Source organism: Anopheles stephensi, chromosome 3, assembly GCF_013141755.1.
Source record: "Anopheles stephensi strain Indian chromosome 3, UCI_ANSTEP_V1.0, whole genome shotgun sequence".
In the NCBI taxonomy this organism is placed as follows: domain Eukaryota; kingdom Metazoa; phylum Arthropoda; class Insecta; order Diptera; family Culicidae; genus Anopheles; species Anopheles stephensi.
The window spans coordinates 33,366,275-33,383,719 of record NC_050203.1 but is presented as its reverse complement, the minus strand read 5'-3'; the positions used below and the strand labels follow the sequence as shown (position 1 = coordinate 33,383,719).

Sequence of the window (17,445 nt, the reverse complement as noted above, 5' to 3'; positions counted from 1 at the left end):
GTGATGACCCAGAGAGAAGGATGCGAAGAGAAAAACGAAAGCCATTATTGTTTTAGTTTTGTACTTAATTTAAAAATCTTTTATTTAACCGTTAATCGCTTTGCCGATTTTCCAAGCGCGCATCGCATTAAAATCGATTCAAAGCGCGCTGGTGTAGAACAAAAATAAGCAAAACGTTAAACTGTTTGCACGCCTTCTCCGTTGTCACTCGCTTTCCGTCCTTCAGTAGTTTCACACGATCGGCGATCGGGGCAGGTTTGTCTTGGCCGATCGCCACGGTAAACGGTATCAATAAATATGCACACTGTCGTCAGGGTTGACAATTAGTTAAGAACGAACAAACGCCAGGCAGTCCATGGAATGTTGAAGGTCGGGTTTTTGCTTTAGCACTGCCGGTACCCCAAACACACGAACCCGTGCTTAAATGCGCAGGTTCGGATTGCTGTACTTGACGTACTTTAGCAGTGCGTCGTTCTCCTCGCACACCCACGGCTTCACGTGGTGGCAGGCAACATCGTGCCAGTGTACGCCATCGTCGTAGAAGTTGTTCAGGATGGCCAAACAGTTTTCCGAGGCACCGCCCTGGATCAGCTCACGGTTGTCCGGCTGGGGTTTGCCGATGCCGCCACCCTCCGACCAATCGTTCTGGTTGCGCACCGTCGTCGGGGCAAGCTTCTGCAGCTCGGCAGTCCAGAACCAGCCGTTAATGTTTGTCGGCTGCAGATCGGGACGGTCGCATCCCTTGAAGTCGCACAGCCGCCCGCTCGTCCAGATGTACTTTTGCTGTGGCGGAAGAAAATGAACAAGTAGAATTATTAGCAAATTTAACGATTTTTTGTTGGTAAATGACAACGAGAGGGATCTAGGGCCGGGTGCAAACATTAGAAGTCCAATGAGAAAATCCTGGAGACAAAGGATTCGCGTTTAAAGGCCGGAGACCCTTGGGGTCACAGGATTGGCTTTGATCGCTTAAATTTCTACAGACTTTGAATCATTAAGCTTCATTTGTCTCTTATAGTGCTTTCGAGTAGTTAGTCGACCGTGGTAAGGCTTCTTCAAGAATTTCTTAGAAGAAAGACACTGGATCCAAGTTGAAAGAAGCATTCTTTGAGGATGGACCGCAATGTGATGTGATGTTCCTTGAAGTGAGAGACTCTAAGAAAAATGGATTCAACTCGGAGTTCTTAAAGGGCAGATCTGCGGGAATGGTAAGTAGATTTCCTCGAGCTAGAACATTGATTCAAATATCCAGTGAAACGTGGTACAAAAAATGACCCCTATTTCCCTATTGTCCTATAAAATAAGGACACATGGAATTACTGCAAATAGCCATATAATTATAGAATTTTAGAGAAAGCAGTTCTGGCTTTAAGAAGCCCGTCCAACTTGAAATTCTTTATCAACCGAGTACTCTGCAGGGAAGGATATTGGTTCCGAGAAGTCCGATCATTTTTGGAGATAATTGGCCAGATAGTAATTGCTGGTTTCGCGTGACAAGAGGAGAGATATCTGTTCTTTAAGACAATCTAATCTAGAGGGATGCCGGTATTATACAATCCGGACCAAGTTATCCAGCCTGCGAAGATCATCCAAAATAGGGACCAAATAGTGATCAAATATAATTTAGAAGAGTGCAAAAGAGTAAGTAGTACGTATCAGGGCTTTAAAGAGCGGCTTAAGAAGATCCAGAAAATCAATGTTTTTGCCCTCATCAGTCTGGCAAATTTAAGGACTAAATTCCTCAGGATGCATGCTATCTCAGTGGTGGACCAAGATAGGCCCCGAGCGGAATGGCAGTTGAGGCCCCTCTAATTGTGATATAAGAGGGAAACAACAGGATAGCCCCCTAACTGAAGCGGCCGCTCCTTCCGCTCCTAGGATGATCCGCCAGTGTGCTATCTATCTCAATGTTATCAAGAGCATAGTTGTCTTGAGTGATCCTCGGCTGACTGATAAGCTAGTCAGCTATTTGAAGTCAAACTGAATAGAGAGTCATTAGAAGCAATAACTAAGATGTTAATTCTGTAGCTTTTTAAAGGATAACAAGAATCGTTAAAGGATCTGTTTAGCTTGCCAATGCACCCAACCCCGGTAACCGATCACAACTCACGGAGTTCCGCGCGTTATGCTTCCAGAGGACCAGAAGAGGAATCTTCGATTGTTCGTAACATAAAATATTATGACGTTAACCCGCCATGCCATTTAAAAATAATTCCCTCCTTCCAACAGTTTCGCGCATAATCTCATTTTCCCTTTCCCACCCAAACCTTACGATTGGGCAGTTTTCAACAACGGTAGGCTTCAATCTTTTTCTTTTGCGCAACCCAGTAATTAACTCACCAGCAAGTACCCACAGCAACGCCCTTGCGAATTGGTGGACACTAATCTTCGCCCATTCCCCATTGCACTGCACGTTCGTTCCATCATCAACCATTAAACAAAAAAACCCATCCTCACTCCCATCATCGGAACTGGCTGAGTCGGGTATGGTTGATTCCCCCTAGGTTTTTTGTTGTCATTAAACTAAACCGATCAAGCAGGGAACCGAACCGAGCCACACCTTACACACTCGTCTGCTCCGGTCGGCCATTAATCCAGTTGGACAACAACGACACCGGTACGCTGGCGCATCTGCCCGAATGAAATGGAAAGTTTTTTCCTCCACACAGTGCCACAGGTGTGGTTCGTGCACCTTCCTCATCTTGCCGCTCGTCTAACAAGCTGCATGATTTTCATGAGCTCATAATTATCATCTCGCCCGTTGCCGGGGTTGCATCATGGCTACTAGCTGGCCGGTCGGTTGGTCGGTCGCTCGGTCAGTCAGTCAGTCACGAGATTTCACAACCCAAACATTGTGAGAGTGCGCGTTTCCGCACTCGGCCCGGATCAGTGCCATCCCAGCAGGAATGTGCGTTTTATTGATAATGCTGCTCCACTCCCAAGATGTGCTGCTTTTCTTCAAACAAACAAAAAATCCCCTTGTGACGTGTACGCCGGTGGTCTGCCGGGGGTGTTCTCTTCGTCGTCGATTGCGATCGATCGGTGCGAAAGCAAACAGCTCGAGTAGGCTCGAAATATAAACAAGAAACCCTTCTGGTTGTGGACGACGACGATCGATGCGTTTGCAGAGTGCTTAACCGTGTGCCGTCGTAGCGTTGAGCGTACTGTGCATACAATGGCAGCATAAAAGGAAGCATTTAACGTAATGGTGCGTGTGAAAATGGATGAATGAATAATGGGCAACCTAGGCTTCCCACTGCTTTATCGCTGCTGGATCCCTTATGGATTACAGATGGATTGCCAATAGTGTTGTAATACTAAGGCTTAGGGAAACATCACCCAACTGTACCTGTACACCATATCTCTTCCGTTGGCAGCTTTACCCTTGTTTTAGGTATAATTTTTATAATAATTTAGTTGTATTAAATTCACGAGGAAAATACAGTGTGCAACACAACTATAAGATCGAGCTGGAAAGAATATAAAAATAAGAACTTTTTAGTATTTTTAAAGAGTCTACAGCGAAATTCCTTCATTTATCACAAATAATCGAAATCTTGGAAAAAATATTATTTTTGTTACAATTTGTTTTAAAAGTCCATTTGAATCTCGAATATATTTTTTAAATATTTTACATAACATCCGAAAAAATATATCCAGAAAATATTGGAAAGTGCCGTATGAGCGGTTTTCAGTAGTTTGAAACTCTTTGCACAGCTAATAAGGCTGAATACATACAAGTTTTAAATATTTACAGTACTGCAAATGAAAATTCGGACACCTGAACGTCGAGCGATTGATCAACTTTCTTGAGGAAATCATGAAAGCAATTTTGGAGAAATTGTGAATATTTTTAGAAAATTGTTTTGCTTCCATGCATGTGGCTTTGCGATTAGTGCCTGAAATTAGCAGGAAATATTTTCCTATCTTGCTTGCATGGGATAATCTTTAGAAATTTGAAAAAAAGGGATCTCACCTCACGCTCTCACAGTGATCTTACGAGCTAAACGATCTAACAGAAAATGAGGAACGAGTGATGGAAAAGTCAATTACAACTGTGTAGGAACTATTATAAAACATCTGCATTAGAAGCTTAGAAAAAAGTGAGAAAATATTGCTTAAACATCGTAATGAAATTACGATAAGTTTGGCGAGAATCCGCCACGCTTAACTCTATCGTTGCAAGCGAGTTGTAAGCAACTTTTTGTTGTTAATAATTAATAAAAGTATGAGGCAAGAGATGAGCGAATGCTATCCTTGTCGAGCCATACGTTAATGGAAAAAGGCCCCAAATTAGAGTAATCGTAACGTTTTGAAGTGTCCACAGTGTCACTACAGGTACTGTATTTATATAGCTGGTACAACAGTTATAATATTGCTTAATAGATATGTGTTCAATGAAAGGATATATTTCAAAAATTCTATTTTTACCAACAAAAAAAATTAAAATAAATTCGTATACTTATGTTACACACTGTAATGTAATCCTTCAAAATTGTATTCTCCTCACTAAACTCGTTAAGGCAAAATAATAAAGTTAAAATACAAAATGCTTTAAAATTGTAAATTGCATACCATTTTCAATTACTTAAGAATAGCAATTACACTACTTAAAGGCTGAATGAAAACAAAGTCAAGAAAAAAATGCTGAACCACACAACCATTTAATAACTCATAAAAATAAAAATAAATCAAACGGTAATAAACTAAATCTATTTAAATGAGGAATGATTTTCTAAACAAAAAAAAAACTACAAATAAAACAGATAAATAAAACAAACAAATAAAATTTTAAGACAAAGAAATAAAAACAAAACACATTAAAAAGCGATAAAGAGCATAACACATAATTGCTTACTATGTAAAAGAAGCTGTAATTCCTTCTACTCGTCAGAAACAGAGAAGATAAATTATTTCCTACAGCAATTTATAAAAACAAAAGTGAAGAAAAAAGAGGTAAACAACTATCAACAGCCCGAGTACGATTACGTGAAGCGTTAAAGCAACGATTGGCTTGTCAGACACAATTGGAAACCCAAAACACAGTTATTCCCTGCCATGAATATTCAGTCGAATTCGAAGCAGAGAAATAAAGCTCCACTTGTAATTTAGTAATAATTTAGCGACCGAAACCCCGCCTTCTCAACCCGCCCCATCCCTCCTGGAGTGGCAATCGCAACAAACAACGGAATCGGAATTGCAAAGTGCCGAAGGAATTCGCACAACTTGTGCCCCCCCGAAATCGACTTCCAAACTCAACAAACTCGTCTGAGAAGAAACCAAATCGAAATGCATACTTCCCAAAGCCCCCTGCGCCGTGGCCAAGGGAATCCGTCTGCCCCCGCTTATTGAACCGGTTTAAGGGAAAGTGGCCATCACGAAGGCAGCGGTTTTTTCTCCCCGTCATCGTCGTCGTCGAGTTATGATAATGATGGTTTTGGAAGATGATGAGGTCAAAAATTACGCTCAGCCACCTTGTCCTCGGTCCCGATTGGGCGTGCGAGAATATTTTGTGGCCACTTTCACTGGCTGGCCAGAGCAGACTTCCTTCGGCCGGTAAGTCCGCACGCAGACAGGAGTGCGTACAAAAATCGTTTCTCATTAAAGTGGAAACAACAGTGCTCACTAACGAAGCAACCCGAACCGGACCGTGCCGAGGAGACCGTGCCAATAAAAGGGAGGAAACAAATTTAATATCCTTCACCCACCACTGGGGTCTTGGGGTGGAGTTCGACCCGAGTGCATCTCGGTTCCGTTTTGCCTACCTTGCGACGGCAAATAAAGACAAAAAGTGAAAGCCGACGGCGACGACCTTCCCCAACACACGCGTCACAGTACCAGCGCTCATCTCCATGGTGATGGAGTGTGGCACACTTTGTTGTTTGTAGAAAAGAAGCAAACCGATGCACCACCGCATGGGTCCGCATTGAATGCATACCGATGTGTGACATCATCGTCGTCCCGTGTTCGGCGTGCGGGGCGTATACGTGCAGAATGCAGATGAGCTTGCGAAGTACGGTACGGGACGACGATAGTTCCGGGCCACGAGTTTATAAAGCGGGGGGTTTTGTGGAAATGGAAATCGATTTTTTATATGCAGCAGTGGTGCATGAATTACTTAATATCTTTGGGGTGGAAAAAAAATGTTTCAAATCAGGTCCTCCTACTTTGGGCAGCTGACATAATTAATGGGGCATTCAACAAAAAAAAAAAGAAGTCAGGCAAGAAATATGCCCAACTTACCGGCTTTATTACTAATGGAGCTAGAAGAATAGCTGACGAAACCAATTTGCTCAATTCCTCGCCAAAAACTTGTGCCCAGCAACCTATGCTAATGAGGCCGGGCGACGCAACACGTCTGCCATCGATAACAAATGTTACTAGCCCAAAGAGCACCAGACGGACAGACGTTTGGTGTTTCCGCGTTATGCAACGAGTGCCGATAATGTACGACCCAAGAAAACCCCTCCCAGTGTACGTGTGCTTCTGCACACACACACAAGCGCCACACGATATCATCGGAACCACCCCCCTCTGGATCAGATCGCTTCCGGAGATGCGAAAATGAAAAACAAAACATCGCAACAAGTGTGTGAGGTTGCAACATCAACTGCACCTTGATCGGAGAACATTAGATCTGCATCAAAATGTCAGATGTCGACACAGTGATGGGACGACGGATTGCCCAGTATTTATCGATCCCTCGAAATGCGCAAGGCCAAGGGCCACCGAACGTGCGATCGGTCTTCCGCGTTGCCGCACATCGGCCCACATCGAACTTACCCGCCCTTCCACGATTCTTTGCTTGATCCACTCATTTTCCGGGCTCGTCTCGACCGACACACTGTCCATGCAGCGCTGGCGGCAGAAGTTTCGCGCATCGAGCCAATCCTTCTCCACGCCCCGTAGCGTTGGATCGCGCCACGAGAAGAAGTAGCTGAGGGGTGAAAGAGAAAACAAAAATTAGGTTTTAAAACAAAAGTTCGAACTACAGATGATACAATCGATTGCATTTTTTTTTTGAGATCAGAAATGGGAGAAAACTGGGAGGAGGCAGGAGGCAGGAGTGCCGGAAGAGTTAAATTGGGCATTTAATCATTGGGAATGAAAATTAATTTTGACAGGCTGCTACTTTCACTACTGGGTGGGAGTTAATTTATTGATAGCATGATGAAGATTACTCTTTGTGCATCGAAATGCCATTTAATCAATTTTAATGTTTTTTTAACAAAAAATAAATTAAAAAAAATCCTAAATCAATATGAATCAGATGATTTGAAGCCATTGCAAGCTTATATATTTAAAAATCACCTTAAAAAGTTGTTGTAAGATATCCGCCTTTAAACGTGAACAAATGAAGTACTCTAAACTGTTCTTTATAGGTCCATTTTGCTCTCGGTTTTACACCTCCTGCTTATGTTTTTGGTTTTTACAATCGTTTCCTTCTTTTTAATTTCTTTGTTTTTATAGTTTTTCATTTATTTTTATAATTACCATAGCATTCTACCTTGAGTTGTTCTTTTGCATCTTTTTTCAACTCTTTCTCTAAGTGTTTTTAGTTCGGTGTTAGTATAGCTTTTGAAATTTTTCAAATTTCTTGTAAATACTTTACTAAAGAGCTACTTAAAAGGAATACGGCCAGGCCATTCTTGTTGAATAAAATAAGTTTCACTGTCTCGCAAAAACGGCGCCGGTCTTCACACGGCAGGGCCGGGTTTCAAATCCCATCCAGACCGCCTCCCCGTACGTAGGGCTGACTACGTTACTACGGGTAAAATTAAGTCACAGAAAGCCAGAAATGGCAGGCCGAGACCTCTCGAAACAAAATCTACGATCTCATTTTTATTCTAAAATACTGCCGTTTGGCCCGTATCGTCTCTCCCAAACAACGTTAGCTCTAATAAAGAAGCTGTATGTTTGGTATACTTCGCTATGAACTTGCGTAACGTAACAACGTAAGATTAAGTCTTCTCAGTAACAGTCGTGTTTGTATTGCTGTAAATAAGCAGCAGAAAGGATTATTGCACTCCCGGACAAAACCTTATTTTCATGATGATTTACACATTGGTGTTGCATGAGATGGGACGGTCCGGTGGCTGAGGCGATAGCGGCGTCAGTCTTCACACGGCAGGACCGGGTTTCAAATCCAATCTAGACCATCTCCCCGTACGTAGGGCTGACTACGTTACTACGGGTAAAATAAAGTCACAGAAAGCCAGAAATGGCAGGCCGCGAGACCTCTCAAGGTTGTAATGCCAAGGAAGTCTCGCAAAAATGTTTATTTTTTTTTAATGTTTTCTTAAATATGTGTACTAATATTTTCGTATATATATATATATTTATGGACCCGTTCTTTGAGTCTTTTACTCTAAGTTAGCTTAAAGTTGCTTCAAAAGTGGCATGTAGAGTTTTGAAATTTTGAAATAAAATTCACAAATAAAAAAAATTTAAATATCAATCAGAGAAGTTTATAAATAAATAAATAAAATAAAATAAGTAGCAAAATAAAAAAAAGAGAATAATAATTGCTCAATGATGTTTTACAGAAACAAGCAAATTAAAGCAATAAAAGTTAAAGGCTCCTCGCGGTTAAATGGATGATCGTCTGTGTTGTAATATTGATTTATTAATTCGAAACAACTTGATTTTTAATTGACTGTAAACGTCCATATTATCCTTCAATCTTCCCTTTCAATCATAGATAAATTTGAAATAAAAAGGCACCCTTCATCGAAGCGTTCGTCGTAAAAATCTCTTGATGAGCTGTGACGCTCTCAAGCCACATATTTTAATCCTCGACGGAACGAAAGGCACTCAAAATTTTTGTATAATTATCAAACGATAACTATTTCGATACGTCGGGGGTACGCCTTCTCGAGCGATGGATGAAGCCCACGATGATGATAGGGTTTCATATTTACCCTGCACTGTTTACCCACAGCATAACGCAAACCCTTCAAAACTAACCCGCACATCGGCGTACGATCCATCAACTGAAATGTCAATAAACCCATCCCGAGCTGGTCGTACAGCTCTTACACAACCCAACACGGCACTCCGAACCGAGAACCCTGAGAAGTTTATTATGTGACCCTACCGGGCAATTCCTCCCGATACAGCTAATCTCCTTCGCCCTTTCCACCACTGCGTCCAGCATCCCGTGAAAAAGAGAAGGAAGGGTGTGTTCAGGTGCACTGAAGATCTTCTTCTTCAGCTGGCATTGAACTTGCTTGCCGTACGAGGACGGTTGCCGTACGAGAAAACGGGTTCTAGGTATGCGGGAGAAAGTAGCTCAAGAATCCGATGGCATCATCGTTCGAGAATGTTTGACAGCAATGTTAGCATGATCATGCGATCTTCAAGCGATCGCTATCCCGCGCTCTTTTATATCACGTGTGAGATAATAGGCACGCATTTACGTAAAAAAACGCTTTTCTTCCCACATAAAGCCTGCCCGAGTGACATTTGGCAGGCGGTGAAAAACAATGATAACAATCAGCAGCAAAACATGAGCTCTCCCATCATCGGCAGCAGAGAGCTGATGTGGGTATCATCGCACCAAAGTTCGCCGCGTTAAAGACGTGAAAAGCGTGCAATTAAGCTAGTGGGGCGAAAGAAAGACCAACCAACTTCCCATTCTGCGATCGCGAAATTCTCACGGTGGAAGTATGGTTGTGTTGTTACCGTTTCGATCACCTTATCGTCCCGCGTCGGAATGGTTGTGGAAGTGTGGTGGAAAAACAACTCTCTTACCGCATGCTGTTGTTGGGCGGCAAACGCATTGCGCAAGCCCCGGGAAGGAAATTTATTGTAGAGGGTGTATTAAATCGGTTTTCGCTCTTAACCGAGCAGCACCAGCTCCAGAAGTAGCACCGAAAACAAAAACCCCGATCCGAAATAAATCCTCGCGAACACTTTCTCCTCGCCGAAGGCCGAGGTTCGTCGCTTTCGGAAGGAAGGCAAGTCTTTTGTTTTTTTCAAAATGACGCACACCGTCGTACTTACCCTTTGCCATCTGGGGCACGTTCGTGAATGATGCGGCTGGCACAGAGCGCTGGGTTCGGTGCATCGAGCGTTCTGCCATTGGGGAACTGGGCGGCCGTAAGACCGACGAGCGCAACGGTGATCAGCACGAACTGCTTCATCGTGATCGACGGGTGCGGGGAGGATACGTATATTTGGTTTGCAAATTCTTTCTTCTGTTGTTTCCGGCACCGACGAGCGAAGTGAGAACCAAAAAGAGGCGAAGAAAAACGAAGATTTAATCAACGAGTTGTAAAGCAATAAAAAAACCACAAGTATACACAAAAACACCACTACGTTATCGTTCTATTGTTTCTTAATTATTTTCCCTCCAAACAAAAAAATTGGTAAAGAAATCCACTTAAAAAAACGAAAGATTCACATCACATTCTACACCACAGCACACAATGATATCGCTAGCCTTAAACTTCACAACGTACCTTCCACTCGACTGCTTGGCGATCCAGCGCAAACTGAGCTGAAAATCCCCCACAAACCTTTATTTATAGAGAAGAATCGTCGCGCGGCAAGCGACGAACCGTCGCCGGCTCGAGAGGAGGGAGAACTGAATGGAAGGTACCGAGTGGCCCCGGGATAAGGCGAGATGGACTTCGTACACGCAAGACAATGCCAGTGAAGACGAGCCAACAGACAACACACAGAGTCACAGAGTTGTTTTGATCCGGCTTTCCCGGTTATATGGTTCCCTGGAGTTTGGTTACTGCGTACAAAAAAAAGTCTTGTAAACTCATTGTGTTACTTTAATTATGTGTAGCTAATTAAGTGATAAATTAGTTAATCTCTTTGAAGTAGATAAAAAAGATCGATAAAATGCAAACTGCAAAACCATCGTTTGATAAACAAATTGAGGAGAAATTCCTCGACAAAAAAAACACACACACATACAACGCACAACCAAACCATCCCAACAGAACCGAAAGAAAAATCGGTAAGGTAATGGTTCGCATAAAATAAACGACATCCCGTTCCGTTTAGCCTGGCGCTTTACCGCAAACGATGCGAATAAACCCGGTGACGGTGACTCAACGAAATCGTCGGGGTGTGCGATATTCATAAACCGCTGGAGGATTTTCACATTTTATTAGACGTTCAATTAACGCGTACGTTTAACACATTTTAGCGCAACCAGTCCCACCCAGTATCGTGTGTGTGTGCGTGTGTGTTTTTTTTTTTTTTTTTTTTTTATTCGTAAAGAACGGCCTGGCCGTATTGCTGTGTGCGTGTGTGTTTGTTTCCGCTGAAAGTAAAAGTTTGCTAGGCGGAACCGTTGCATGGATCGATGATAATGTGGTTGTTTATATGAGTTTTGTATATGTTTTTGATGTTTTGTATATGATTGAATCGATACTTTTTCAAATTGTTTTACGAACCAGCAAATAAAAGTCTATTGGGAGGAAGTAAGAAACAAATGAAAACAGGAAAATGAACTTAACAAACGAACGTACGATTTAAATGAAAGTATCAAATTAAATTTAGCAACTGTATTATAACAATGTGATGATACGATTTTTGCACTGAAATACATAACAAATTTAAAAACAAAAAAAAATTAAGAAGAATAAACAGAATAAAATAAACATATACAAGTGGCACGAAGAAGTAAACAAATATAAACAGTCCTGATAAAAAAAAACTTATAGCTTCTTATGAAAGCTTTAAATAAAGAAAATTTGGTGAAAACAAATTAGCAATACAATGCTTAATAATATAAAAAACAACAAAAAATAAAACCAAAAAAATGGACAAAACATAAATAAACAAATAAAAAGGGATAAAAACAATTAAACACTAAACTGATTAAAGATAGAAAACTTCAAAGATGAACTTGTTTTATGAAAATTTGGTAAACAGATTTTAGCACTAAAAACACATAAAACACCAATTAAAACAGATGAAAATAAAACAGATAAATATACACAAACAATAAAAAATAGACAAAAAAATGAAAGCTTCGAACGAAAGAAATATTTTGAAAATGGAGTAAAGCCCGTTTTGCTTTTTGATAATGTAAAAAAAAAACACATACACAAAGAACTCAAATTTAAATAGATAAAAATTGAGCGAATAAAAAGACAAAAGTGGAAAAAGAAACAATTAAATATAAGTCATTCAAATGAAAAAAATAAAGCTAATTTTTTGAGAAAGTAACGAACATAGTATGAACTGAAATTCTTAACATAAAAAAAATCGAATTCAACCGAATAAATAACAAGGAATTGAGACACAACTTAAAACAAGAAAAAATAAAACAAAAACAGCTTCAAAAGAAAGTGGTGAAAGGTGAAGTTAAATATAACAACTTGTTTTGATATCTATAACACAATACAAACCAATTGAGTGTACAATATTTCATCCCATTACTTAACAGAACAAATTTACTAAATAACGAAAATCAGCAAAAAAACAAATAAATAAAATCAAACAATACAGTCATACGAGCGTAAGCTGAAGAAGCAAATGAAGGGAAATGAAGCAGGTCCGTATTAATCGTCCATTTTAATGTGGCAGTCCGATGGCCAAGGCAATAGCGGCGCCGGTCTTCACACGGCAAGACCGGGGTTCCTATCCTATCCAGACCGCCTCCCCGTAATCACAGAAAGCCAGAAGAAAGTCGGCAGGCCGAGACCTTTCGAGGTTGTAGTGCCAAGAGAGAAGTTATCCGTCCGTGTAAAACCTTAACAATTGCTGATCAATAATGCAAAAATATGAAAAAATTAATGAACAACTGGTAAAGATTTTAAATTTATAGTAGAAAAAAAATCCTCCATTGCAATCCTCCATCAAATAATAGAACAGTTAGAAATCGATTCGTATTGAGAGAACAGCATTACAAAAATCATGTTAAAATAGTAGAAGTTGCAATCAAACTTTCAGCTTCCATCGAAAGTGCGAGATAGCAAACCTATAATGGGTAAGCATTTAAATAATCTTATCGTTGAACCAATTTGTTGTAACCTTAGCTTAAGAAAGTTCCTTGAGTTTCTTTCTAACTTAATGACCTCTCCTAGGGTCACGGCACCGCTCATATAATGGCCAACGAGGTCTATTTATACCGTCAACAAAAACCGGACCGATAGTCCTTGCAGCCGGAGCACCCCAGGTTGTGAGATGAAATTCGATGCATGGCCTTCGGTGTATTAGCTCGAACGTTGAAGCGCGAGGCCATCGGGCTGCGTATTAAGTCAAGGAAGGAGCTAGAGCTGCTTCCTAAGATGATAGTGAGAGAGAGAAATTTGATTTTAAGTCATCTGACTAGCCTTTTTAATTTCTATTCCAAATACTTTTACTACTATTAAAACTAATTTAATTTAAATATGTATCTAAGATTAGGATTGCAGCCTACGAGCTTAACGGAGATTATATTGGAAAACAAAAAAAACCCAGTTTTTTTATTCTCATGTTCAAGGTCCCTCAACTCAACTCAACTCAATCCCTTTGTCCCCTTCGAGTGAAACCTCATGAAAAGCGCCGTAACCTCCGCGCGGCAAACAATCGGTAACCTAACGAAGCTTAATCTCCTCAATATCCCAGCAAACAAAACCTGACCCTCCTTCATCAATCAGGAAACCTCCAGGAAAAACGATTCTTCCCGATGCTCAATGCTCATGATCAAGCCTATCTATGACGGATGATCGCCCTTCGATCGTCATCAACAATGCTCATCCGTTCCGTTCCCATCAAATCCCATCGTGCCACCAAGGCACCAACCTGCCTGAACTTTGACGTAATCTAACCGAGCGTCAGTCATCGCACGACACCAAACGCACAGTCCTGCTAACCTGTTTCCATTTCTCGGCTACAGTTCCGTCCTGTTGACGGCATTTACCTTGAAACGCATCGCTCCAAATGCAGCCAACAGGGGGGTATCGTGCTGGGGTTCGGGATTCTCGGTCGCTCGGTGAAGAAGATTTCACTTTCCACTTTCCTGATTTGCCTCCACCGAAAGGAAGAATCGGTTAATCCATCCTTTGTGTGCCTTGGAACGCTTTCAACTCGTTCTCGTTTCGTATAGGAGACTCAAGCGAAGGAGAAGAAATGCGAACAAAGGCAGCTCAAAGCTAGCCCCCGAGAAAACATATTGTATAACCGGTGAAAAATTACTGACGTACAAGACATGGGAAAGGAAGAAAACAGAAACACGACATCTCCCCGTTTGGCTGAGTGTGATCTGCTTTTGTCGCGCGCGCTGGTCCCGCAGGTCCATCAATCTGAGATCATCGAACGTCAGGCGGTGATGTTTCACATTCCGCACGATCAAGGTGTGAATTAATGAAGGCAACATAGCCTCGATTTTTAAGATAATTGCAAGGATAACAAGCTCCCCGGGGCCGAAAATCATTCATCCACTTTTCCTCGTTTTTTTGGAGCCGGAAGCAGTCGTCCATCAGGTTTGTGGTTTGCAATCGGTTCCCCCACTCCCGACTTTGACATATCCTGACCGAATGTGGACCGAATATATTGGCAACCGTGGGAGGGTAGGAGAGCGTACACTGAAACAAAAAACTGAAGACGACCAACGAGGCAACGATCCTCGCCACAGCGAACCACATTATCATTTAAAAGCATCGGAACGCGAAACGCCCAACTGCGGGTTCGCTAGGAGAAAGTGGATACAAATATTTAAATCACACCACGGCACGTCTTGCAACGCCCCCCCCCCCCCCCCCCTGATGGAAACCGAGGGCTAGGAAGTGGAGGAAGGTGCTGTAACGTTACGGTATCGCCAAATATTCGCGTCCCATCCGTACGCGCCCGCCGAAACCGACACCTGATCCTGGTGGAGGAAACGCAAAACGCTTCGACCGCCTTGCCGGGCGGGAGGCTTGAATTATGTGCGCACGACGCGCAAACACTTGCGCATCGATGTAATAAAACGGTGCGCGACTGTGCAATTTTTGCACCTTTTGCTTGCATGCGGGGGGAAGGTGGGTTTGTTTTTTTTCTCGAACGGATGTGCGCCGAGGTGCTATTTTTAATGCGAAGCGCTACTATTTTTATGAAGCTTTTATGAAGCGACAATGTTCGTTGTGTGTTTGCCAGTACTTTGGTTGTAGCAATTGTTTTTTTTTAAATGAATAAAGATTGCATTTTCTGCATGGCTGTATGGCTTAGTTATTTCTAACAGCAATTTTAGAAGTGAACAAATTATTATAAAATACCTTCAACTCAACACAAAAAATAATTTGGATGAAGGAAAAATAAAGGAACAACGGGGCCGATCTTCATACGGCAAGAGCGGGGTTCGGAATCCCATTCGGACCGTTCTCCCATAATGATGACTTACTATTCAGCTTCGTGGTATCATTAAGTCTAGTAAGCCAGAAAGGACAGGCATGACTTAAGAGGTCGTTAGGCTAAAAAGACAGAGAGAGTTATTTAATGTAAAACTAAGCGGTAAGAGCAGTACAAAATAGTAAGGACAATCAAATAGCAAATAAAATGTGTTTTTTAATATAAAATATTCATGTGAGCTGCTGCAATTATTTGAATCACTCTTTCCTCCTTCTCCTGGTTCCCTTTTGCAACAGATGCAACTTGGTATTTTTCTACACCAAACTTCACAGATTTGATATGTTTTGTTCTGCTTGGTAAGGAAAGTTTGATCTGATGTACGGGTACATTTATGAAACATTGTAATAACCATAAAAATAAAGTGTTACAGCAGCTTATAAGGTATTTATATATTGTTTTAAATTTCTCCTTCAACTCAGAGTGCTAGTCGCTATCAGAACAGAGATGTTTTAAAGTTTTTTCTAACCTATCCCATATTTTACCCAATCCCACATTCTTCTTCTTCTTCCTTGCCACTAGCACTACAACCTCCAGAGGAACCTCGGCCTGCCATTTGTGGTTTTCTGTGATTTGATTTTACCCTTAGCAAAGAAGTCAGCTCAGCTTACGGAGGGACGCGGTCTGGATGGGATTTGATCTCCGGTCGCCACGGCGGTCTCCGATTGGTTTGAATCCTACCTTGGTTTGATAAAATTCAATACTTAAAGCCAATATTTTCTCTCCTAATGAGATCTCAGTATCAGATCAGTACATGCATATTAGTTTGAAATATTGGACGGAAACAGACGCCTTTAATACTTTATTCAGCCTTAGATATAGAGAAAAACAAACAAACGACTCTCTCTCTTTCTTCCTAAGTTTCAGTTAAAAATGTAATGGGTTGGCTGCTTTGTTTACGGTAATTTCATTTTATATCAGCATAAATGCTTTAAAATTTAACACACAAAAAAAGAAAAGCCTCTTAAAACAGCAATAAAGAATAGGAACATTCTGGGCATAGTTAAAAAGGTTAATTAAGGTAAAATTAACCGCAATTATTTTGCGGTATTGCTAATTTTTAAAGCAAAACTATTCTTAGACAAAAAATCAAAAACTTATAAAAAACAGTACAAAAAAGTATAAGTTTAAACTACAAAAGAAGAAGAAGAAGGAGGAGTAAATTAAAATAGGAAAGTGAAATAGGAAAACATTCAATAATAAAACAGAAATAAAATAAAATTCACAATGATAATGGAAAAAAGAATGTAGACAATTATTTAAAAATAAATGTTATTTCGCCAGGCAGGACAGACTATCCTGCTGAAAACCGAAGAAATAAAAAATCCTCCGTAAGTGATTAAGTGTGATAAAACATTTCATTCAAACACACCCTAATTTACTGTTTCTATAAATAAGTCTAAAAATGGCACCTTGTGGAATCCAGTTCCAGGAAGGCTCTTTTATGCAAGTTGAAAGTAAATTCAATTTATGATTTATTGACCTTTCTTCGTGTTTTTTCATATTCATTTTTTTTCCAATTTTTACTTTTTTATAAAATAAATCAACTCGTTTCGGACACCATCTACTAAGCTAAACTCTCTAAACAGTGCCAGTGGCTTCAACCGTGTTGTTCGTATGTGCTGTACCGGGAATGTTAAACAATCCCCATTATTACACGGCTGTATATCATGCAAATCCTATAATCGGTTTTTTTTTACCTCCCCCGGGCAAACCGCAGTGGAGTAGGTCGAGAGACGGCAGACCATTATACGGGCGACTGGTATGGCCCATCTCACAGCTCTAGGCGAGACTTGTTCAACCTGTCGTCCAATCTGATTGTCGCCAGGATCGGCACACCCGATCCGCACACACAGCATGTTTTGAAGCCGCCATCTTTGGGGCCATCTTCCCTGGCGAAGATCACGTTTCCGCATTGTTCGGGCTGGTTTTCTCTCTCTCTCTATCTCTCTGGCTGGCCAACCAAAACGGAAGCCTCGTCCAGCTGGATGGATCGTTCAGTAGGGGTGGGTCTTGCAGATGATACAAGATTCCCACCATCGATTGTGCTTGGAACGTGTGTGCAGCATTTAACAATCGATCGGATCGATTTTGATTCCGGGTATGGGCGGC

At 41.2% G+C, this 17,445-nt stretch overlaps 1 protein-coding gene across 1 annotated transcript; it reads right to left on the bottom strand.

Moving 5' to 3' along the window:
- Positions 1–50: 50 nt before the first annotated feature.
- Positions 51–10,585, bottom strand: LOC118509593. Its single transcript, XM_036050373.1, has 4 exons — positions 10,464–10,585; positions 10,006–10,199; positions 6,784–6,937; positions 51–783 (listed from the first exon to the last, which is right to left on the bottom strand). Exons 2-4 carry the CDS (start codon positions 10,143–10,145, stop codon positions 421–423), a joined length of 657 nt encoding a protein of 218 aa, XP_035906266.1. The 5' UTR covers positions 10,146–10,199; positions 10,464–10,585; the 3' UTR covers positions 51–420.
- Between the last annotated feature and the right edge of the window lie 6,860 nt (positions 10,586–17,445).

Excerpts from the sequence above, each read along its gene's own strand:
- LOC118509593 (XM_036050373.1), bottom strand. The coding sequence starts at position 10,145 with ATGAAGCAGTTCGTGCTGATCACCGTTGCGCTCGTCGGTCTTACGGCC. Across the intron at positions 6,938-10,005 it reads CGTGCCCCAGATGGCAAAGG|CTACTTCTTCTCGTGGCGCG; the intron begins GTAAGTACGACG and ends TTCACCCCTCAG. Across the intron at positions 784-6,783 it reads AAAGAATCGTGGAAGGGCGG|CAAAAGTACATCTGGACGAG; the intron begins GTAAGTTCGATG and ends CTTCCGCCACAG.